The sequence below is a fragment of the Nicotiana sylvestris genome, chromosome 5 (genome assembly GCF_000393655.2).
Source record: "Nicotiana sylvestris chromosome 5, ASM39365v2, whole genome shotgun sequence".
Taxonomy (NCBI): domain Eukaryota; kingdom Viridiplantae; phylum Streptophyta; class Magnoliopsida; order Solanales; family Solanaceae; genus Nicotiana; species Nicotiana sylvestris.
Genome location: NC_091061.1, coordinates 80,218,915 through 80,242,695, shown reverse-complemented (window position 1 = coordinate 80,242,695; position 23,781 = coordinate 80,218,915). Strand labels below are relative to the sequence as shown.

General features: G+C 38.7%; 1 protein-coding gene across 3 annotated transcripts in view; it reads right to left on the bottom strand.

The window, feature by feature from the left end:
• LOC104236172 (DNA topoisomerase 3-alpha) overlaps positions 1–23,781 on the bottom strand; it is a 63,584-nt gene that overhangs the window by 26,234 nt on the left and 13,569 nt on the right. For 2 of the 3 annotated variants that reach the window (XM_070174493.1, XM_070174492.1), the window contains exons 9-14: positions 20,340–20,519; positions 20,049–20,177; positions 18,297–18,371; positions 6,277–6,366; positions 6,012–6,116; positions 3,069–3,103 (exon numbers count right to left, since the gene is read on the bottom strand). In XM_070174493.1, coding sequence (XP_070030594.1) covers positions 3,069–3,103; positions 6,012–6,116; positions 6,277–6,366; positions 18,297–18,371; positions 20,049–20,177; positions 20,340–20,519 — 614 coding nt within the window. The remainder of the gene's footprint in view (positions 1–3,068; positions 3,104–6,011; positions 6,117–6,276; positions 6,367–18,296; positions 18,372–20,048; positions 20,178–20,339; positions 20,520–23,781) is intronic. The other variant, XM_070174494.1, reaches the window with a different exon arrangement.

The following is a 23,781-nucleotide window of genomic DNA, read 5'->3' as shown; positions in this document are numbered from 1 at the left end:
ATGGATCGAAGACCATGGCTATTGGAATAGGTTAAGCTAGCCCACTTCCTTCCTTCACTTCAATTCAGTTCTTGGTTGTTCTTTTAATCTCATATGCATTAGCTGTTTATCCTAAACACCAATGTGGTAAAGAGCGTAAAGCGAGCAAAAGCGACAAGCCCCTTTTCGCTTAAAGTGTGAAGCGAGAAGCGAAGCACTCGCTTTTTTGAAGTGAAGCGCAATTTTTAAAAGAATATTAAAATAAATATTGAAACAAAAAAAGGCAGTAAGAACTAAGAAGAACTGAAACAAAAAGGAAGGCAGTAAGTAAGAAAAAAATTGGGCAACATTTCTGCAATTTAAGACTAAAACAGCGAAAGAAAAAGAAGAAGAAGAGAATGAGAAAAGAAGAACTGAAGGGAAAAAAAATTGGCAGCATTTCGCTGCTATTTTGAGGCCGAAGAAGAAGAAGAATGGGAAATCACATAGCCCCTAGGGCCTAGCTCAAGTGGAAAAGGGTGGTGGATTTGTGTCTTAGGTCACAGGTTCAAGCCCCCACACCATGCAAAGCAAAGCCTGGTATTTAAGTGGAGAAGGATAGAGGGGCGGGCCCATTATCCACCGAGTTTCGAAGGCTGCGGTTGGTCCAAAGGATCGGCCCCAGACGGATTTCTCGGTCATCCAAAAAAAAAAGAATGGGAAATCACATACCTGGGCTTGAACTTAATGAAATTGAACTTGAAAATTGCTGAAAATGGGAACCCTATTCGTCGTTTTTCTCTGCTGCTAGATGATGTTTTGAAAAAAGACAGTTTTTTATTTAATTAACGTTGGCAGCCACTTAATATAGTGAAGCACTTGCTACTGTCGCTTCTCGCTTCAGTCGCGCTTCTCGCTTTTTTGGCAGAAGCACAAGCTTCATATCACCTGCTACGCTTCACAACACAGAAGCGACCATGTGCCCGCCTCGCTTCGCTTCGCTTCGCGCTTTAAGCGCTGAAGGGAGCGCTTTTCACAATACTGCTAAACACTGAACTACTCAATAATACTCTTCATTAACTTTGTCATTATACAAGAATGCAGTACATGATGGATCACTAGGAGCGTGCGTAAATCATATGGACTTTATTACATTATCCTTTTGAATCATTCATAGCTTCTCCTCCCTCCACAATTGTTCAGTTATTGATTCACTTGATCTGTTACATAGACAGTTGGAACATCCTAGTTTGTAAAAACTTCAAAAAGTATGTCTCTCGTGTCAACTAATGAAAGTATACTTGCTTCCCTTTCCCTCGATATATTGATAATTAGGCAGAATCACCTTTTACTTTAGTTCATTCCGATGTTTAGGCCCTAATGAGGTTAGTTCTACCCGGAGATTCCGCTAAATTGTCGGTTTCATTGATGATTATTCCAAGTGAAATTGGATATTGTTGATGAAAAATTGATTATAGTTGTTTTCTAGATTATAGAATTTCCACGCTGAAATCCAAAATCGATATTTTTATCCGCACATTTCATAGTGATTAATGACCAAGATATTTATCTTCTCCATTTCAGCCGTTCATGAATTCTTATGGATCATTCATGATACATCTTATCTTTACACATCTCAACAAAATGTAGTTGAGAAGACGAATAGCCATCCCATTGAGATTGCTTGTACCCTACTCATACAATCCATGTTCCATTGCATTTTTTAGGGATGAAATTCTCCCATCTTGTTGTCTTATTAGTTATATGTCTTCCTCAACTATCCAGAAACAAGTCCCACACTCTATTTTGTTCTTTCCTACCACTTCTCCTTCTCGAATCCCTACCAAATTCAAAATGCCCACCACCCAACCTCTCTTTTCTTAACATTACGAGGGGCTTAGTCATAAATTCAGACACCAACCTCCTCTCAACGTCTCCCCAAGTCCTATTTCGCCCCCTCATCCACCCTCCCAGTCATCTCCTCCCTCCTTCCCCACACTATCAGCACCTTTAACCAGTATTTCAAAGTTGAACTCTAGAGTTAGCCAAACCCTGAAATTGAAATTCCCCCCCCCCCCCAAACCATGAACATAGAATCTTCCCCCTTCTTCACAAGCACCGTAACCGTGCCCATATCCGCCAAATTACAATATGCAACCACAAAATCTCCACAAACATCTCCAATTGTTCTACAAAGCTCATAGCATCAGAAGTGTGCCAGCAGGCCAACCACATTCACGACTGACGTTTCTTCTTCTTGTCTGAAATTGAAAAACAGAAGATAATTTTCTCCCATCCATATTGTTCCATCGCCCAAGACACGCAAGGCTTCCTCTTCAGTGACAAATCGAAAGAGAAAAGAAGACTCGCCCATAGCTAATACTTTCAACCCCGCCAACACTTCCCGAGCCTCCGTTGCCTAGTCAGTGACTAGCCCCATCGAGCCCAACGTAGTTTCAAATTTACCAACCAAGTGGATCTGAAGAAACTCCTTTTTGCCACAACGTGTGATCTCGAGACAATGTTAAAGTGGGTTCGTGCCCATTCCCCTCCCTTCTACAAGCCCCTTCGAAAGTCAGCGCTGGCCACACTAAAGTCTTCTTGTACAATTGGAGTTTATGTTTCCTTGCCTCTAAAGAGAATTAGGAGTCTCTCTCTCTAGCCATCCCGATGAATTTGAGTTGTCAAGAACAATTCAATTGTAGGCGAGAAAACCCATCTGACTTTTGAGAACATGAGACGCTTTCAGAGTTGGTTGACCTTTTCTCATCGAAGTTAGGGTCGATCGAAGTCCTCTGTTTTGTGTTTTGGGAGACCTATGGAGGCAGCATTAATTTTAACATCTATTTTGAGTGACCGTTAGATAGGGCTTTAGACCATATGTGTCACTTTTTTTACAAACATTAAGGAATATCCTCATGGATACTATTATATCAATGGGATACATTAAGGACCAAAATGATCCAACCCTCATACATTAAGGGCCATTTTGGTCATTTTCTCTAATATGACGACCAACTGCACAATCATCAGAAAAGAATAAGAAAGACAACACAAAGATGACATCGAGATAAGAGTACAAGATAAACAAGTTAAATCCGAATACTCACCCCATATCATCATATCCCATAACTAGCGCCTCCCCCTGGATTTAAGAAAACTCCTTGTGAATAAATTAATTAAAAAGTGAAGAAGATGCAAAGGAAACTGCATTTGAAATAGCTGAGAAGAGAACAAATCAAGGTTATAATGGAAATAAGATTACAAACATATTGAAAGCTCAAAATAACAATTTATTTTTTCACGAGGAAAAGCAACGGGACAAGGAAAGAGGCGACGTAAGGAAAAAGTTTTTTTTCATTATCTGTAATTAGAACCACTGCTGAATCGAAAGCCTTCACATCATGTCATTGGTTCTTTGAGAGATTGGAAAGAAAGTTTTATCTGTGCATCATAGCAGCAACATAACATTTTGAGCATCAGAGTCAAACCAGAAACATTTTTTTCCAGCCATCACGGCCTACTTCCAGTAACTTTCCCATTTTGAGAAACCAGTCATAATGTGGCAGAGAACAAAGTTAAAACCAACATTCTACAAATATAGAGAAACAGCAGCACGTGACAAAAGGAGAAACAACTCGAGAGGAACTTCTTGTTACATATGATGTAACATTCAAAGTCAAAGAATCTCTCAAGTCTGCTGAACTACAAGTTATAAATGATGAAAAGTGCATATTTTTGAGTATATTTGTAGATTAATTCTTGTATGAGTCGTGGGAGATTGTTTTCGTGCCACGCACGGTTTTCGCGTCTGTTTTCGTGCCACGCACGAGATTGGACGAGCTCCCAATTCTTTCCATCTCTTTCTTTTTGTGTCAAATTGTCATCTTTTGATCATTTTTTTTCCTCTTCTCAAAAAAATGAGTCGCGGGAGATTGCATGGTTTTTGAAGTGAAATATGTTCATTATGTGTTTCTTATGTGTAGGAACGAGTTTGGATGATAAATGATCAAAAGATGACAATTTGACACAAAAAGAAAGAGATGGAAAGAATTGGGAGCTCGTCCAATCTCGTGCGTGGCACGAAAACAGACGCGAAACAGGAGAAAACTGAAGGTACAAAACAGCGAAGTGAAGCAAAGGCACGGATCGCTTTGCGAACTGGAAAAATTGCAAAAGCTGAGTTCGCGTCTATGGGCGCTCGACGCGCGAAGGCAGACGCGGATTCCAGCTCTCCTATTCGAGATTTAGATTGTATTGGACGGCCCTCCACCCTACCTGGTCATATAAATACATCCTAAAACAAAAACTTTAGAGGAGCAGACACTACTGTAGAGTTATACAACACCTTTGGAGGCAAGAATACACTAGGAGCAAGGAGGAAGATTCAACCACGAGTTTTTCCTTTCTTCTTCCTGTTTTCTATTGTTGGTTATGAATTTTAGTATTGTATTTTCACATACTACTATGAGTAGCTAATTTATTATTTAGGGTTTTGATGGAACCACTTGGAGGATGAATTCTTGTTAAGTTTGAATATAATATAGCCTTTGAATTTCTTTACTTGTTCAACTACGTGCTTATTTTTGTTGATTGAATGGTCATCAATTGACTATACTTATTTATTATGTATTGCTTGGGAAAGGGTACATATTTAGGTAGTTGTTGAACAACGTCACTCCTAACGTATATGAGGAATCAATACGGCAGGTTTAAAGGTGGGATTAGGAATAACAAAGTCTTGGCGTGGTCATAGTGAGAGGTAAGATAGTGCCAGCGAGCGTAGTTCGGGAGAATATGTCTAGTAAATTATTGTAGTTGTTCGGGAGATAACTACGACACCTGAAGGGCTCACGATCAGTAGAGAATAATTAGGCGAAATTATAGGAGACGTAGCGGGAAGGATTCCGCAATTGGAAAAACCATAACTCTAGATCTCCTTAATCTTATCTCCAACCCTTAGTATCTTTAGTTGTTAATTTACTATTTTAAATTTTTTAGTTAATTAGTTAGACATAAGAATCTTAATATTTATAACTTAGGAATTGTTCGAGCTTGTTTTCTTGGTGACAGTGAACAGTTGTAGCTAAACCTTAGTTGTCTATGGGATTCGACTCCGGACTTTTAGACCAGATTATATTTGCAGCGACCGCTTATCCTTTTTAGGACTAGAGTTGGGCGTGATCAACAAGTATTGTGTTTAACCATGAAGCAGCAAATAGGTGACTGCCTTCATCACTCAAGCAATTACACCTTCAATAAAGATACTAGGGGAGATGTATAATTCGTGTAGGTAAAAATGAGGCTTCCAGAAAATGAAAAGATTTAGGTAAAGACCAAGCAGATCTAATGGTAAATTACCACGAATGGAAACAAGTCAGCTTGTAGAGGAAGAAGCATTTGGTGGTCACCAGACTAACAATTGATTAGAAAGAATTCCGATAAAATGTATAATACAAAACTTGGATGGTGACATGCACATGAATGTAGTTTGTGAAACTCCAGTTATGCTTTGTAATAGCATGCTATTTTGTATTTCAAATGGGCAAAGAATAATGTCGTTGGATACCACATTGTCCTGAAACAGGCACCTGCAGCATGTAATTCAAACCTCTAATGCAAAACCAGTAAGGGGTTGATCATTTCTTTACCAGTGCAATTTAAGGGAGGAGTGGTACCAGTAAAAGTAGGAACATAATGACACGTACTGAATGCATGATTGCTGCTGAATGAGAAAGCTGAACCTCCAAAATTTGACACTCTTCTTACTATGGACACTAAAATGGCATCTAATTCCACCAATTGATACTTCTATAGAAGCTCTCATAAAAAGGAAGGGCAAAGTTCTTCAAGAAAACACTGAAGGGGAAACATGCAATTACCATATTTAATGTATCCATTATCCGATGTAAATCTTACTATGCTTATACCAAATTTTCATTTCCAAGCAAAGCAATATATGCAAATGTGAAAAAGGGAAATGGAAGAAGGAATAAAGGAAAAGAAGAAATACACATAAGATAATAAATAATCTGACTGAGTAAAGAGATTACTAGTTTAGTTGGCGAGAACCGAGTGCTCGAGTCTTTAATTGCATAAAATCGATCAAGTAGTTTCTTTATATGGTCATGCATTGTTGCATCAGTTCCAATGCCAGCCTATTAGAAAAACCAATAAGGAAATAAATGAAAATCCCTGTGATCATTACCTGGGAGACCTATAAAACTGAAGGTCAGACACATGAGGAGACACTGTTTATCACGTGGTTAGAGCTTTTTGAACAAAAAAAGAAAAAAACTAGCATAACAGAACCCATACCTTGTCCATACAACCCAATAGATCAGCCTCACTTAAAAGGGGAGGAGGTCTAGTAACTCCTGAATCAAGGGTCAAACTTCTTGGTATAAACTGCACTTTACAACAGCAAACAGGTATGTGTTAAAGCATCTTCCAGGAAGACAACAGAAGATAATCCACAAAACAAAATAAGTCAATTCTTCACATATCCTCTTCTTTTTCTAGAATGCATGTTTATTATCTGATGCTAGGGAAAATTTCTAATATGATCTCTCAACAAGGAAGGTTGTATTTGCAAATATGATCGAAATATAGAGCATTATGATGCTGGCAGAAATGGATTGTCACAATGAAATCAAAGATAGAAAAGGAAATGATTCGGGAGACGAACAATTGTTCTACCACAGAAGATCTAGAGATGAATGTCCAGAAATAAAAAAGGAAAAGCTACACGCCCATCTTATCAAGAACTATAGTAAATCAATGCATCCACCAGAAATTGATTCCACATGCAGCATCTGTCCTAGCTAATTAACCATCATAACTCCGTTAATTGGTGAAAGAATTGGCCACGAGGCTTTTGGTTGTTTCAGCTGGTTGAATTAACAAGCATGCATACTGTGAGCTGTAACACTATGAGAATTCCAGGACGCACGATATATACACAACAGAGTTTGAAAGAGAGAAAAATACACTCCCTCCGTTTCAATTTATGTGACACACTTTCCTTATTAGTCTATTCCAAAAAGAATGAGACATTTCTACATTTAAAACTAACTTTTTATACTTTATGTTTTACCTATTTTACCCTTAATGAAAAAAATTTATAGCCATACAAATTATTTGACCCACAAAGTTTTTACCCTATAACCTTTTACGACCACAAGTTCCAAAAGTTTTTTTTTTCTTAAATCCTGTGCTGAGTCAAGCTACATCCGAGGGAGTAATTCTTTGGAAATATGACATCAATTCATTCTAGCATTCAAGCACCGTAGAAATGTTCCCTTACAAGAAAGAGCTATACGGCAAATTAAAGATAAAATTCAGCAAGCTGCAATATCAATAATGGATAGTCAGTACCTAGATAAAATATTTCGGGGGTCATTCCCACAGCTTCACAGTAGCAATTGTTGATTGGCTTAATTATTAGTAAAAATTTGATTCTGATTGAGAAAGAATTTGATTGATTGTAAATTGATTGTAATTTATCTTCCTTTCTAAAATAGTCATAGGACCTAGTGTATAGATACATTTGCATAGGAATGTAAGAAACATACAGAAATACAAGAAACTTTTTCTTCCACTCAAAAGCTACATGGTATCAAAGCCATTGTTGCTTTTTTGAGGTGAGTTATCTCCCTCGTAGCATTAGGGTTTTGTTTTTATCAAAGAGGTCGAGTTTTCTCTCTCTTGGTGACCATCCGCAACACAAACTCCTTGTGGTCGGTTTTTTTGGAATTTTCTTTTCTGTTGGGGTCGCTGGAACATTCCAAGCTTATCCCTACTAGTTTTGATTTTTCCGTTCACCGGAGTTAAGGTTCCGTCAAGACAGATTTGGTTTCTGGCATGGCAGATAATTTTTTGAGCAATTTTCTTTTTTTCTGATTGGGCAGAAAATATGAAGACATTCAAGGAGATGGTTTCTGGAGAAACCTTGTCCTCAGATGAAATTCAGCTACTGTGTCGCCTGTTAGCCAAACTTAACCCCACTAGTGTTGCCACCTTCATTCATGTACAATCATGTACTACCTTTGCTGCTCACTTTAATTCTTGGATTGTTAATTCTGCTGCAAATAGACACCTTCTAAAGGCATTCAAAACTATTCTCCCTATCTCAAAGGAGACAATGTTAAAATAGCCAATGGTTCTTTTATCTGTCTTTTTTTTTTTTTTTGATTTGCACCGGGTGTCCGAGTCTCTTCGAGCCCCGACTATTCCCGGGGGTGCACAGGCCCTCGGCAAGGAGTTTCCCGCAAGTGCACCACGGTTAATTCAGGTTTTACCCAGTCCGATGGCCCTCAGAAATTGTTTGCACCCAGTGGGTTTCGAACTTGAGACCTTGAAAGGGAGCAAACCTCAAGGCTCAAGTCAATTGCCACCAGGCCAACCCCTGAGGGTTCTTTTATTTGTCTTTATACTCCTAATATTAAACTATCATTCATGCTCCATGTCCCTGAGTTCCTTGTCAATCTTTAATCTATTAGTGTTGTTAGAATAGTTATGTAAATAGGAGTAAATAACCCTAATCCCATATGTATTAGGAGTAGGACATGTTATGTATATATATATAGGGCTCATCGTATCATGTTTAACATATGAGAATAATAACAATAATATTTTCTCCCGTGCTTTCTCACATGGTATCAGAGCATCAGTGAGAAGAGATCGTTGTGCGTCATTCCAGCGACATCCGGGAAGAAAGAACTCGGTCATCGTGCAATTTTCCGGTGACCTAAGCGACTGATTGCGTCAAAGTCACTAATTATCAGTGTTGTGCAAAATCCAACACTACCACAAGGTTCCCAAGAGATATCTGACCAAACCCCAGAAAAATTCACCGGAAAATACTCACCCACGCGCCTGTCGGAGATCTGCTTCCCGTGGCGCGTCTTCCGGTCAGATTTTGAAAAATATTCTTCAGGACAGCTTGCTCTCCTCATAATTCCGAGCCTACCCATCTAGTTCAAACCAAATTCTGACCACTTTGAGATTTTCCGGCGACTACACTTATTTTTTTCGGCAGCCGGCAAAAACAGTGTCTCCTTCATCTGTTTCAGCGAGTTTTCAATTGATTCTTTCTGTTATTTGGTGATAATTTTATAGACCTCACTTCAATCCAACGATGTCTTTGGGAGTCGATGCTTTCGGGTCTAAAAACCCAGGTTCTGGCAGTTCCGGTGTTATGATTACCTCAGAACCTTTAATGGGAAGTTCAAACTACTTAGCTTGGGCTTCGTCTGTCGAGTTGTGGTGTAAAGGTCAAGGAGTTCAAGATCATTTAACAAAAAAGGCCAGCGAAGGTGCTGAAAAGGCCAAAACACTTTGGGAGAAGGTCGATGCTCAGTTATGTAGTATCCTGTGGCGATCTATTGATTCCAAGTTGATGCCCTTGTTCCGTCCATTCCAGACATGTTATTTAGTTTAGGAAAAGGCTCGTAATTTATACACTAATGACATATCTCGTTTCTATGATGTAATATCGCGAATGACAAGCTTGAAGAAAAAGGAATTGGATATGTCTACTTACTTGGGACAAGTACAGGCAGTCATGGAAGAATTTGAGACGTTGATGCCAGTTTCTGCTAGTATTGAAAAGCAACAAGAGCAACGACAGAAGATGTTTCTAGTTCTTACACTCGCTGACTCCCTAATGACCTTGATTCAGTACATGACCAGATTTTGGCTAGTCCGACTGTCCCCACAGTTGATGAATTATTCTCTAGATTACTTCGCCTTGCTGCAGCACCAAGTCACCCAGTGAGCTCATCATAGACACTTGACTCATCTGTCCTCGTATCCCAGTCATCATAGACATTTGACTCATAGACACAATCAGACATCTCAAACTATGGAGAATAGGCGAGGAGGAAGTCATTTTGGAAGATCTAGACCCAAGTGCTCTTATTGTCATAAACTTGGACACACTCGTGACGTGTGCTATTCTTTACATGGTCGTCCACCCAAAAATGCTTATGTTGCTCAGACCGAAACTACAGGTAACCAGGGATTTTCTTTATCTGAAGGGGAGTATAATGAGTTCCTTCAGTATCGAGCAAGTAAGCAGACATCTCCATAAGTAGCCTTTATTGCTCAGACTGATACTTCTGGTGCTGGTAATTCTTTTGCATGTGTTTCCCAGTCTAGTACTCTTGGACAGTGGGTTGTGGACTCAGCAGCTTCTGATCATATCTCAGGTAATAAATCACTTTTGTCAAATATTGCGTATATATAGTCTCTTCACATTGTTACTTTAGCCAATGGGTCTCAAACTAAAGCAAAAGGAGTTGGACAAGCGAATCCCCTACCCTCTGTCACTCTAGATTCCGTTCTTTATGTCCCTGGTTGTCCTTTTAATCTTGCATCTGTTAGTCGTTTGACTCGTGCCCTCCATTGTGGTATATATTATATTGATGATTCTTTTATTATGCAGGACCGCAGTACGGGCCAGACGATTGGAACAGGACTTGAATCAGAAGGCCTTTACTACCTTAACTCACTCAATTCTTCCGAGGCATGTCTAGTTACAGATCCTCCGGACCTAATTCACAACGTTTAGGGCATCCAAGCTTATCCAAGCTTCAGAAGATGGTGCCTAGTTTGTCTAGTTTATCTACATTAGAGTGTGAGTCATGTCAGCTCGGGAAACATACCCGAGCCTCTTTTCCTCGTAGTATTGAGAGTCATGCAAAGTCTGTTTTTTCTTTAGTTCATTATGATATATGGGGTCCTAGTAGAGTCAGTTCAACCTTGGGATTTCGTTATTTTGTTAGTTTCATTGATGATCATTTAAGATGTACTATGATTTTCTTAATGAAAGATCGTTCTGAGTTGTTTTCTATATTCCAGAATTTTTGTGCTGAAATTAAAAATCAATTTGGTGTTTCTATTCGCACTTTTCGCAGTGATAATGCCTTAGAATATTTATCCTCTCAATTTCAGCAGTTTATGACTTCTCAAGGAATTATTCATCAGACCTCTTGTCCTTATACCCCTCAACAAAATGGGGTTGCAGAGAGAAAGAATAGGCACATCATTGAGACTGCTCGCATACTTCTCATTGAATCTCATGTTCCGTTGCGTTTTTGGGGCGATGCAGTTCTCACAGTTTGTTATTTGGTTAATCGGATGCCTTCCTCTCCCATCCAGAATCAGATTCCATATGCAGTATTGTTTCCCTAGTCACCCTTATACTCTATTCCCCACGTGTTTTTAGGAGCACTTGTTTCGTTCATAACTTAGCCCCTGGGAAAGATAAGTTAGCTCCTCATGCTCTCAAGTGTGTCTTCCTTGGTTATTCTCGTGTTCAGAAGGGATATCGTTGTTACTCACCTGATCTTCGTAGGTACTTTACGTCATCTGACGTCACATTTTTTGAGTCTAAACCTTTCTTTACCTCTTCTGACCATTCTGACCACCTTGATATATTTGAGGTCTTACCTATACCGACCTTTAAGGAGTTTACTATAGCTCCTCCTTCACCTTCCGCCACAGAAGTCTTACTCATTCCAACCGTTGGGGAGTCTAGTATGGCTCCTCCTAGACTTCCCGCCACAAGAACACCGCTCTTGACGTATTATTGTCGTCCGCACCCAGCATCAGGCCCAGCTGATTCACGTCCTGCACCTGACCCTGCTCCTACTGCGGACTTATCTCTTCCTAGTACACTGATTGCACTTCGGAAAGGTATACGGACCACCCTTAATCCTAATCCCCATTATGTCGGTTTAAGTTATCATCGTTTGTCATCACCCTATTATGCTTTTATATCTTCTTTGTCCTCTGTTTCCATCCCTAAGTCTACAGGTGAAGCATTGTCTCATCCAGGATGGCGACAGGCTATAATTGACGAGATGTCGGCTTTACATACGAGTGGTACTTGGGAGCTCGTTCCTCTTCCTTCAGGTAAATCTACTGTTGGTTGTCGCTGGGTATATGCAGTCAAGGTTGGTCCGGATGGCAAGATTGATCGCCTTAAGGCCCGTCGTGTTGCCAAGGGATATACTCAGATATTTGGGCTCGATTACAGTGATACCTTCTCTCCGGTGACTAAGGTAGCATTAGTCTGCCTTTTTCTATCCATGGCTGCTGTTCGCCATTGGCCTCTCTATCAGCTGGACATTAAGAATGCCTTTTTACACGGTGACCTTGAGGATGAAGTTTATATGGAGCAACCACTTGGGTTTGTTGCTCAGGGGAGTCTCGTGGCCTTGTATGTCGCTTGCGCCGGTCACTTTATGGTCTAAAGCAGTCTCCTCGAGCCTGGTTTGGTAAGTTCAGCACTGTTATCCAGGAGTTTGGCATGACTCGGAGTGAAGCTGATCACTCTGTGTTTTATCGGCACTCTGCTTCGAGTCTGGTGGTCTATGTTGATGATATTGTTATTATCGGCAATGATCAGGATGGTATTACTAAATTGAAGCAACATCTCTCTCAACACTTTCAGACTAAGGACCTGGGCTAACTAAAGTATTTTCTGGGTATCAAGGTTGCTCAGTCTAGCTCAGGTATTGTGATCTCACAACGGAAGTATGCCTTAGATATTCTTGAGGAGGCAAGAATGACAGGTTGTAGACCTGTTCACACTCTGATGGATCCGAATTCTAAACTTCTGCCAGGACGGGGGAACCTCTTAGCGATCCTGCAAGATATAGGCGGTTGGTTGGTAAATTAAATTACCTTACAGTGACAACACCTGATATTTCCTTTCATGTGAGTGTTGTGAGTCAGTTTATGGATTCTCCGTGTGATAGTCATTGGGATGCAGTTGTTCGCATTCTTCGGTATATAAAATCAGCTCTCGGCAAAGGTTTATTGTTTGAGGATCGAGGCCATGAGCAGATCATTGGATACTCAGATGCTGATTGGGCAGGATCACCTTCTGATAGACGTTCTACGTCTGGATATTGTGTCTTAGTAGGAGGAAATTTGGTGTCTTGGAAGACAAGAAACAGAATGTGGTTGCTCGGTCTAGTACCGAAGCAGAATATCGAGCAATGGCTATGGCGACGTGAGCTAATTTGGATCAAACAGTTGCTCAAGGAGTTGAAATTTGGTGAGATTAGTCAGATGGGACTTGTTTGTGATAATCAAGCTGCTCTTCATATTGCGTCAAATCTAGTGTTCCATGAAAGAACTAAACACATTGAGATTGACTGTCACTTTGTCAGAGAAAGGATACTCTCGGGAGATATTGCTACAAAATTTGTGAAGTCAAATGATCAGCTTGCAGATATTTTCACCAAGTCCCTCACTGGTCCTCGTATTAACTACATATGTAACAAGCTCGGTACATATGGTTTACATGCACCAGTTTGAGGGGGAGTGTTAGAATAGTTATGTAAATAGGAGTAAATAACTCTAATATAATCTTATGTATATTTATATACGGCTCATTGTATCATGTTTAACATATGAGAATAATATCAATAATATTTTCTCCCGTGCTTTCTCACAAGTGCCATCACCAAAGCTCTAAATTGTAAAATCGAGTTCTTTCCCGATCATTGTATTTTTCAGGATCTTCAAATAGGGAAAATGATTGGCAGTGGTAGATTGTGTGATGACTTGTATATATTAGATAGAATTCAAAACTCTGGTCAAGCTTTTTTAGGGGAAAATAAAGATTTCAGTCAAGAAATAATACAGTGGCAGAGACGGTTAGGACACTCATCATTCTTTATTTTGATGAAGTTATATCCTAATTTGTTTTCAACAACTCAATTTGAATCTTTGTGCTGTGATGCGTGTGAATATGCCAAGCATAGTAGAAACTTTTATCTTGTGAGTGACAATAGAAGCATAACTCTGTTTATGACTATTCATTATAATGTATGAGGTCCTACCCAAACTGTTTCTTTGTCTAGTAGTCGATGGTTTGTTACTTTCATTGATTGCTGCACCAGAATGACTTGAGCATATTTGTCAAAAGCCAAAAGTGAAGTTTTCTCTTGTTTTCAGTCATTTCATAAGATGATTTACTCACTTTGATGCCAAAATGAAAACCTTGAGAACTGACAATGGATACGAATACATGGATAAAGATTTGGTGTTTATTTGGAGTCCAATGGGATAGTCCATCACACTAGTTGTCCTGTCAGTAGTGCACAAAATGGGGTTGCTGAAAGGAAAGAATAGGCATTTGTTAGAAGTAGCAAGATCTCTTATGTTCACCATGCATCTACCAAAACCTTACTGGGGTGATGCTATTCTAGTAGTTGCCTATCTTATCAACAGAATGCCACGTAAAATCCTCAACTTTCAAAGTCTTCTGGAAGCTTTAAAGGGTAATAATGAATATATTGTTCCTCCAAAGGTGTTTGGGTGTGTTTGCTTTGTCTATACTAGGAATTCTAGAAAATTTGATCCTAGAGCTATAAAGTGTGTTTTTATAGGGTATTCTCTAATAAAAAGGTTATAAATGTTATCATCCTTCCTCTAGGAGATCTTTTATTAGCAAGAATTTTACCTTTCGTGAATCTGAACCCCAAGTATTACCTCATACCTCTTCAGGGGAGAGCAATAAGGAGGAAGAGGTGAGTCTAGCTAATTCCATTACTGAACCTCTTGATGACATTGTCACAGAGAAAAGTGAAATTGGAGAAAGAATTCAGGGGAAGACTATTGGGCATTTGGATAGGCTTGATTTAAAAACTTACTCAAGAAGAAATAGTGCAGAAGAAGCCACTATGCAATCTACCAAATCTGAACCTTCTTCTACTGGTGAGTTATCTACATTTCCTAACGAATTATTGCCTATTGCTCACAGAAAAGGAGTCACATCTTGCACCACCAAACACCCTTTTATCCTATTTTTGTCTCCTATAATTTTTTGTCTCCTTCCTATAGAGCATTTGCCTTGTCTATTTCTTCTGTGTTTATTCCCCAGAGTTGGAGGGAAGCTTTTGCATATCCTAAATGGAAGCAAGTTATGATTGAAGAAATGAAGGCCTTGCCAAAAAATAAGACTTGGGAACTTGTCATTTCACCACCCGACAAGAAGTTGGTTGGCTGCAAATGGGTCTTCACTGTGAAGCACAAAGCTGATGGCTCGATTGAAAAATTCAATGCAAGATTAGTGGCTAAGGAATCACTCGGACGGAGTGGATTATCAAGAGACATTTGCCCCCTGTTACTAAGATGAACACTATTAGTATTCTTTTGTTTTGTGCAATTAATCTTGATTGGCACTTGCAACAGTTTAATGTGAAGAATGCATTTTCTTCATGGAGACTTAGAAGAATAGGTGTATACGAAGATTTCTCCTGGATTTGATACTGCAAAAAGTCAAGGAAAGGTATACAAATTGAAGAAAGCCTTGTACGGACCGAAGCAATCCCCCAGAGCTTGGTTTGACAGATACTGCAAAGCAATAATCTCCTTTGCATACCAACAAAGCAATGTTGGTCGCACCCTCTTCATAAGACATCAAACGGGTAAACTCACTCTTCTCATAGTTTATGTTGATGACATAGTAATGACAGGAGATGACAAAGAGGAGATGGCCCAATTGAAGAAGTTGTTGGCACACGAATTTGAGATCAAGGATCTAGGAAAACTACAGTACTTCTTGGGAATTGAGGTTGCTAGATCAAAATAACGAATCGTTATTTCTCAAAGGAAGCATATTCTGGATCTCTTGAAAGAAATGGGTATGACAGGTTACAAACCAACAGAATCGCCCATTGAAAATAATCACAAGTTACAAACAGGAGTTGGAGAACCAGTTAATGAGGAGAGATATCAGAGGTTGGTTAGAAGACACATTTATCTCTCTCATACTAGACCTGAAATAGCATATTCAGTCAGCTTCGTGAGTCAGTTCATGCATGATCCTCGAGATCTTCATATGCAAGTTGTCTTTCACATTTTGCGGTATCTAAAGTCTGCTCCAGGCAAAGGTGTGCTTTTCTCTAAACATGGTCACCTTCAAGGAGAAGCCTATACAAATGCGGATTGGGCTAGATCTTTAGATGATAGAAGATCTACATCTGGTTACTGTACACTAGTAGGAGGGAATTTGGTTACTTGGAAAAGTAAGAAGCAAATTGCAGTTGCTAGATCAAGTGCGGAAGCAAAATATAGAACTATGGCTTAAGGTGTACGTGAACTTCTTTGGTTACTAAAATTACTAGAGGAATTGAGACTGTCTGGAAAGTGGAAACTTTTCTTATATTGTGCCAACAAGGCTGCCATCAACATAACTTATAATCCAGTCCAGCATGACCAAACAAGGCATGTTGAAATTGATCGATACTTCATCAAAGAAAAAGTTACGAGTGGTGTCTTGAGCTTGTTTCATATGTCACTAGAAAAACAGTTAGCTGATGTGTTTACCAAGTGTATCAACAAACGTACTTTTCATACACTGGTTTGCAAGTTGGGCATGTGTGACATCTTTGCACCAACTTAAGGGGGGTGTTGATTGGCTTAATTATTAGGAAAGATTTGATTTTGATTGAAAAAAATTTGATTCTGATTGAGATTTGATTTTTATTCAGATTGATTGTAATTTATCTACCTTACTAAAATAGTCATAGGACCTAGTGTATAGATACATATGCTTAGGGATGTAAGAAACATACAGAAATATAAAAAGCCTTTTCTTCTTCTCAAAATCCACATAAACATCATTAACATTTTCAACATAAAGGCAAAAAAGTTTGCTTTTTGAAGCAGGTTTATTGGAGGTACGGACTGTCCTAACACAAAAACAAGAAGATGAAATGAACCATGTAAAATTGGGCCACTCGGCAAATCAGAAAGTGCATTCTTTTGCTTACGCAAAAGAAAGCTAAAAGTGGTCCTCAATGCTACGAAAACTCTGAAGCTATCTTACTGAACTTAGGACTTATAAATTACAGAATTATTGTTCAAGCTAAAGCTACAAGTTAGCGCTGGTCTTCAAACTGTTGTTGCATCTCAAACTAAAATATTTGATCTTAAATGGATACTCAGTCAACTAAAAGTAAAATGAAGAGAATTTTTAATTTCAGTAGCACACCCATGATGTAATTAACTTTTGAGAGGTAAGATGGGAATTAAAAGGAAAACCCAAGAAAAAGATGTAAAAGATAAAAAGAAACAACAGAGCTCCAAGTGGACAGGCTGATGTAATTATTTTTGGCTCTTTTCGAACACGTGTATTATGTACTTGTATAGACCATTCGATGCATTTAGTAGCGGGAACCCCTCTATAGCTGGTCCATACTCTTGTATAATTAATGAATACTGGGCTATAACCTCTTTGCCAACAAACGCGCTGATCATCGAAGAAGGAACTGCTGATAGGCCTTTGCTAACCCCAGCACTGCCTCCACTTTCATGTTCCCACACTATTCCCCCTCTACCACCTAACTATCCCCCTTGAGCTACCTTTTGTCCTCCTCAGCGACCAACCTCAGTCAACTCAAAGTTGAGGGCAGAGCCGCTGAATCTGTTAACTTATTGACCTTTCCCCTCTTCAAGTCCTGGCAGATTCAACCTGCCCAGTCTAGACTTACATCATCGAATTTAAATTTGCTGCATAAACTAGATGAGCAATTTAATCTTCAGACAGTCAAGAGATAATGGGAGGAATAATGTTCTTTTCAAGAGGCTGCATTGAAAACCTTGAAAAGTAAATCAGAAAAAAAGTAACTAGATGACAGTAGCTGGGGGCGCCCTCTTTGTTTGGATTAGCTTTCACAGTTTTGGTCTATGTTGCTCAGATCCTTAAAAATGTTTCCGAATATATCGAATCCTCCAAAAGTTATTCATTTTTGGAGGATCTAACATGGGTTGGGCGGCATTTTTGGAAGATCCGAACAACATAGGATTTGGTGGCTTCGTAATTCGTGCCTTCATAATAGCCCACTTTCATTGTTAGTGATATCCTTAGAGAAAAGGGAAGGGGTAAGATAAGGGATCTAGAGGAGGAAATAGGATGTAAGAAGTTGTTTAAGAAAATTTTGTAACATCTAGCAACCAACCACTGCCAGAAGTAATAAAGGGAAGAAGAGTGCCAAAGGACTCATGCATCTTAAGAGGAATCTGAATTCTCAAGTCTGAATATGAAAAAGCATATCAAGATTTCATGTGAAATCAGTTGTCAGCCCCACGACCACAGGCTCATTCTCTAATTTTAGTTCATAAACTTGAAGTTTCCTAAATATACTTAGAAATGGGTTGAAATAATAAAGCTTATCATCATAGCGCAGGTGATAATCAAAATACTGCAAAGAAAATCACCAAAAAGTGCATGCTTAGCCTCACCATTGCATAATTGCAATCAGTAACAAAATAATTACTTGGTGATTAGATAGAAACAAAGAGTATGAACGAACCTGTTGACCAAAAGTGTACGTGGGGATCACTGAACCTCCCCATGATTCAAATCGGTACACGTCAAGGTAGTTTTTCTGTGAACATAGAAAAAATGACAATTCATTACAAATAGCCAAATTACGATCGTAGTTGCACAAGTCCTCTACATATTTCTCACTTTCTTGTTTGAGTGAAGAAATTACATGCTTGAGTTAGGGTGCCAAAAGAATTTTATAAAGAAGAAGAGGTAATTAACATCCTCCAGGTATTGGTATCTAAGTAGATGTTTAAAGTCTATCCTCATAGTAAAAATTGGTCCAGTATAAGAAAACTGAAGAAATTATGAAAAGAAAAAGGCTAAAGAAGAGAATGAATGGAAAGCATTCAAAAATCAAATTAAAACAATATTAGCAGTTGGAGGTTTCTTCTTCCTCCATTATCGATAAATCAAACATGTATCCTGAAACAAAATCCTTTTCCTCAAGATCCAATTAAATAGAAATAGAGAACGAAATAACTAGAAAGGATACTGGAATCCCCCTCTTCTAGAAGGATTATCTACAAATCTATTCATTTTACCTGCATTCAGACCAAAAACTGACATAGATGTTATGGGTAAAAATATTTTTTCTGAATTTTGTTCACATCTTGGATCTATAAATTGACTCCTCTCCATAAAGGAGGCAAATGAAACCAAGGTTTCATGTTCGGTTTTGAATCAGAGACGTTAACACTAATGGATAAATATGAGCAAAGCTAACCTCAGAGGTTGAAGCAACACATTAAATGTCCTTTTGATCAACTATCATTAAAAGGACCCTAAGCTATAGCACCAAAACAGCCTCTCCAGCCTACCGCCAGGAGCATTAAATAGGGATCTCACAGTTTGGAACCTGATAATTGAAATAGTGAGGAAAACACCAGCAGGGTGGCAAAAAAGGGCAAATGTCCATAGGGGAAAGAAAGCTTTCATCAAGAGCAAACTGTCAATATACCGACTTACTAAACCGTCAAGTGTAACTGAAAAATTGTAGACTTCAAATAAACATCTCATAGGGCCCATATAATGGGATAAAACGTTTAATACACACCTTATCCCCCCCAAACTTGCACGGAAATCCTTTTTACACAGCTTTTTCGTTGTAGGCATCCTTTTACTCATTTTATTTATCCATTTTTATAGAAAAAACCCAACTAAAAGCAACAGTTTGTACTTAAAAAGGAAGACCTAATTCCAAAACAACCCAAGGTTGTGGCCTAGTGGTCAATGAAATAGGTTGAGAACCTTGAGGTCTCAGGTTCAATCCCAGCAGAGGCAAAAACACTAGGTGATTTCTTCCCATATGTCCAAGCTTTAGCAGATGGAGTTACCTGGTACCTGTGCTAGTGAGTAGCCGAGGTGTGCGCAAGCTGGCTCGCACACCATGGTTATAAAAAATCAAAAATGATCCACAAATAACTTGTATCCCAAAAAGACTAACTTTATCCGAAGAAGCATAAAGCACTAAAAGAATATACTTGTTTAGGTTTTAAATCTTTTTATGACAAGTGTTTTTAAGTTTTAAATCTTAGCTTGAGACTTTAATCACTTTAAACAAAATTAAAACTAAGAAAGCAATTTAGAAGCAGTATCATACTATAAGTTCACTTTATTCTGCTCATGGCAGCACACGGTCAACCCCATCACAGAACAAAAATGGCACGCTGTCAGAGCATGCGCCAGCAGTCGGACAGAATGCATACAGAAGCAATTATTGCAATAGGAAACTTACTGCAAGTATCACTCTCCCACATGCAAAAAAGGATTCACCAGCAATATCAATCTCAACTGTAGTTTCAGCCCCAACAGCAGGTTTAGAAACACAGGCCAAGAAATGGCGAACAACCAACTCATACACTCTCTGCACAAGAACAAATGTCAGTAGTAGAAAAGGAGTTCAACATAGGCCTCAAGGGGAAGTCATTTCCCCTTGAGTTGGATGAATAGTGTCAACATAGGCCTCAAGGGGAAGTCTCATCTAAATTGACACCAACTAAGAATTAGTGTCAGGTCCAGTACTAACATGGTGGTCCTGGCTCCACCTAGATTCTCCAGCAGAAAATTTAGTTGGATGAATGGGTGGATGGGCTTTGTCATCATGCCCACCTCCACTAGGGTTTCTCCATAGTCCTGATTGAGGGTCTAGTAGGCGCTGCGCATATGAACCCCATACAGGATGACCACCTTGTTCTTGCACCATTGTCTGTGTATATAAAAAGAATCAACTGTGTAATTTCATTAATGATACCTAAAATGACTGTATTCTAACAATCAAGCAACTCAGTCAAAACAGATCACAGAACCTTAGTAGCCATTCTGGTTGCCTGAATATTACAGTTAAGCAGCATGGGCATTCTGGTCAGCTGACACAGCTGAATTCCACGCTTTAATTGTTACTAAATTTTCTCAGCTCAATTGTTACCAGCGTTTTAATTTTAAATCATATAACAACTTCCTACCTTTTCCTGAATTTCCTGAGCTATTCTCTGCTATGTCATGGGTACGGGCAATAAGGTCATTATGGCTTGGCTAAGTTGTTACTTGCTACTCCCTCTTTTCCACTTTGTTTGACACTATTTCTAATTAGTCTGTTTCAAAAAGAAGGGTACATTTTTATATCTCCGTAATGAGAAGCTTTTATAGTCACACAAATGATATGACATGTTTAAGACCACAAGTTTCAAAAGTCTTATAGCCACACAAATGATATGGCATGTGTAAGACCACATGTTTTAAATGTCTTCCTTTCTTTCTTAAATTTCGTGCTAAGTCAAATTTTGCCAAACAAATTGAAACAGAGGGAGCAATTGTTTTGAGAACTTCTCCTTATATGTTACAAGTTATGTACGAGTTATTAAGCTTAGAGATTTAAGAGCCCAAGTACCTTAATACTGGTCCCTCTCTACAAGTCCAGTTATTATCTTTGGAACTGTATGTCTTGAAAAACAATAGTTTCTTGAAACGAAGAAAATTGTTCTGATTTTCAAAACAAAACGGGTTTTGCTGTAAAAAACAGTTTTCTTTTTGGAAAAAGAAAAAGAAAAAACAAAGCCAATTCTCAGCACACACCCAGAAACCATTCTCACATACAAAATCTGAACACATTCTGGGAAAAAAAATGCAGAACAAAAACAAAAGAAAATTGTTTTCTAATTCAAATTCATAGTAAATTTGCTTTTGGCTTCTAAGAGCTATTTAAAAAATTCTGGTGTTTTAGTTAGCAAGCCTCGATGAGCTTTCCTCAACTTAACCCTACCAATTGGCCTAATTTAACTGTCTTAGTCTCATTTTTGGTTAATTATGTCTAGTTTACTAGTTAGGTTTTTCCACAACACCAAATGCTTCTGTATTACTGCATTGGAGAAAAATTAGATTTTTAAGGAAACTCATATATGCTCTTTCATTACCCAAACTGAAACCGGAGCATGGGACTTATTTGTCTTCTACAAGTACTTCCTCAATCTAAAAGGAAAGTTATTATTTGTGGAGTATTTTTTACTGCATTTTGTTGAAACGTTTTTACATAGTTTTACTTATAATAGATTGTTATATAGTACGTTTATGTACTTCCTGGATATGTAAATTATTCCAAAAAATTAAAAAATTAAAAATTAGATGCATTGGCCCTCGTGCTCAGAACCATGCCAGTCTTCTTACGATAGAGAGAGTACTAAGTTTGCCAAAAAGATTAATGTTATCTCATGTTTTAACACAATTCAATTTCAATAATTGAACTTCAACTCATATTCTACTAATACTTGTCGCGAGTATGAGTATTGGGTTGGATGCTCTCAGCTTGTTCAGGTTAATCCAATTTGTCAAAATATTTGAAGGCACAAATCTATTGCCAAATCAGAAATTTTGGTTTTACTCCGTCTTTTGCAGTCCAGTTTTTAATTCCGAGCATCCTGTTGGCGTGGCCCTTGTGGAGGATAAGATGCGGGAGGCGAGACTTAGATGGTTCGGGCATGTAAAGAGGAAAGGCATTGATGCTCCGGTGAGGAGGTGTGAGAGGCCGGCATTGGAGGGCCAACGGAGAGGTAAAGGCAGGCCGAAGAAGTATTGGGGTGAAGTGATTAGGCGAGATATGGCGTTGCTCCAGCTAACTGAGGACATGACCATAGATAAGAAGGTGTGGAGATTGAGAATAAAGGTAGAGGGTTACCTAGCAGATTGTTGTCCTTGTTTGTCTCAGTAGCTTACAACTCTTAGTGTCCCTCGAGTACTTCTTTTTATCCCTAGATTGTTGTTATTACTTATTGTTGCCATGTTTCGGTTTTCTGTTTGCATTACTTAGTGTTAGTTTTGTATTTTCGCTTTGGTTGTCAGACTGGTTTGCTTGTTATTGCCACTTCCCTTTTTCCTTCCTGAGCCAAGGGTCTTCCGGAAACATCCTCTCTACCTTTTTAAAGGCAGGAGTAAGGTCTGCTTACACTCTACCCTCCCAGAATAAAAATAAAAAGGTAAAATGGTCACTTATTGTGGACCGGAGGGAGTATAAAATAAAACTAGTAGAATACAAAGTAAGCAAACGTTAATGTGTGAAAAATACATGTATATAAGAAATTTAAACTATATATTTTTCTTTAAGATAGAAGTATTAAATAATTATCAACCCCCCCCCCCCGCCCGCGAACTTAACAAATTTGGTAGTCTCAAAGTTTGGCAAATGATGCTACAGTATTATCAGACACTACATACTGAAGAAGGAAGCCTAGAGACAAGGCATGGATGGTGTTACTTTCTCGAGTATAAGCCATGAGAATGAGAAGGAGCTTGAGAAACCTTTCAGGAAGAGGTGGTTAAACAAGTTGTTTTGCCATTGCTTAGGTAATGAGGCACCAAGGTTTGATGGTATGCACTCTAACCCTAACATTCTTCAACATTGTAGGAAAATTGAAAGTGTTGGTTTATGTTTAGTCAACAATGGCATGCCAATTGGAAGAGTTGGTGGAAAGAGTTGGTGTGGATGCTAGGAGGAAGCTTCCTCCTTTGATGTCACCCATGACATCAAGAGGAGGTAGTTTGATGTCACCAATGACATCAAGAGGAGGTCTTTACCTCTATAAATAGATGCACTCCTTCATTTGTAGAAACCATCCCAAAAATAATACAACACATTGTAGTGAGTAGAGAGTTAAGAGAGAAATTCTCTTAAGTGTAATTGGGAACTCTCCCCTTCCTTTGTTAATATTAAAAAGGCAACTGTTCTCTGGTGGACGTAGGATTATTTGATCCGAACCACGTTAAATCTTGTTTTCTTTCTTTTATATTTCCACTAACAATTGGTATCAGAGCGACAGGATTCTTTAACGATCCAAGGAGGAAGAACAAGCAAATATGAGTTCCATGAAGTTTGAAATTGATAGATTCAATGGACGCAACAACTTCAATATCTGGAAGATCCAGATGATGGCGTTACTGCGGAGGGAAGGTTCAATCCATGCTATTGACGGAAAGTATCC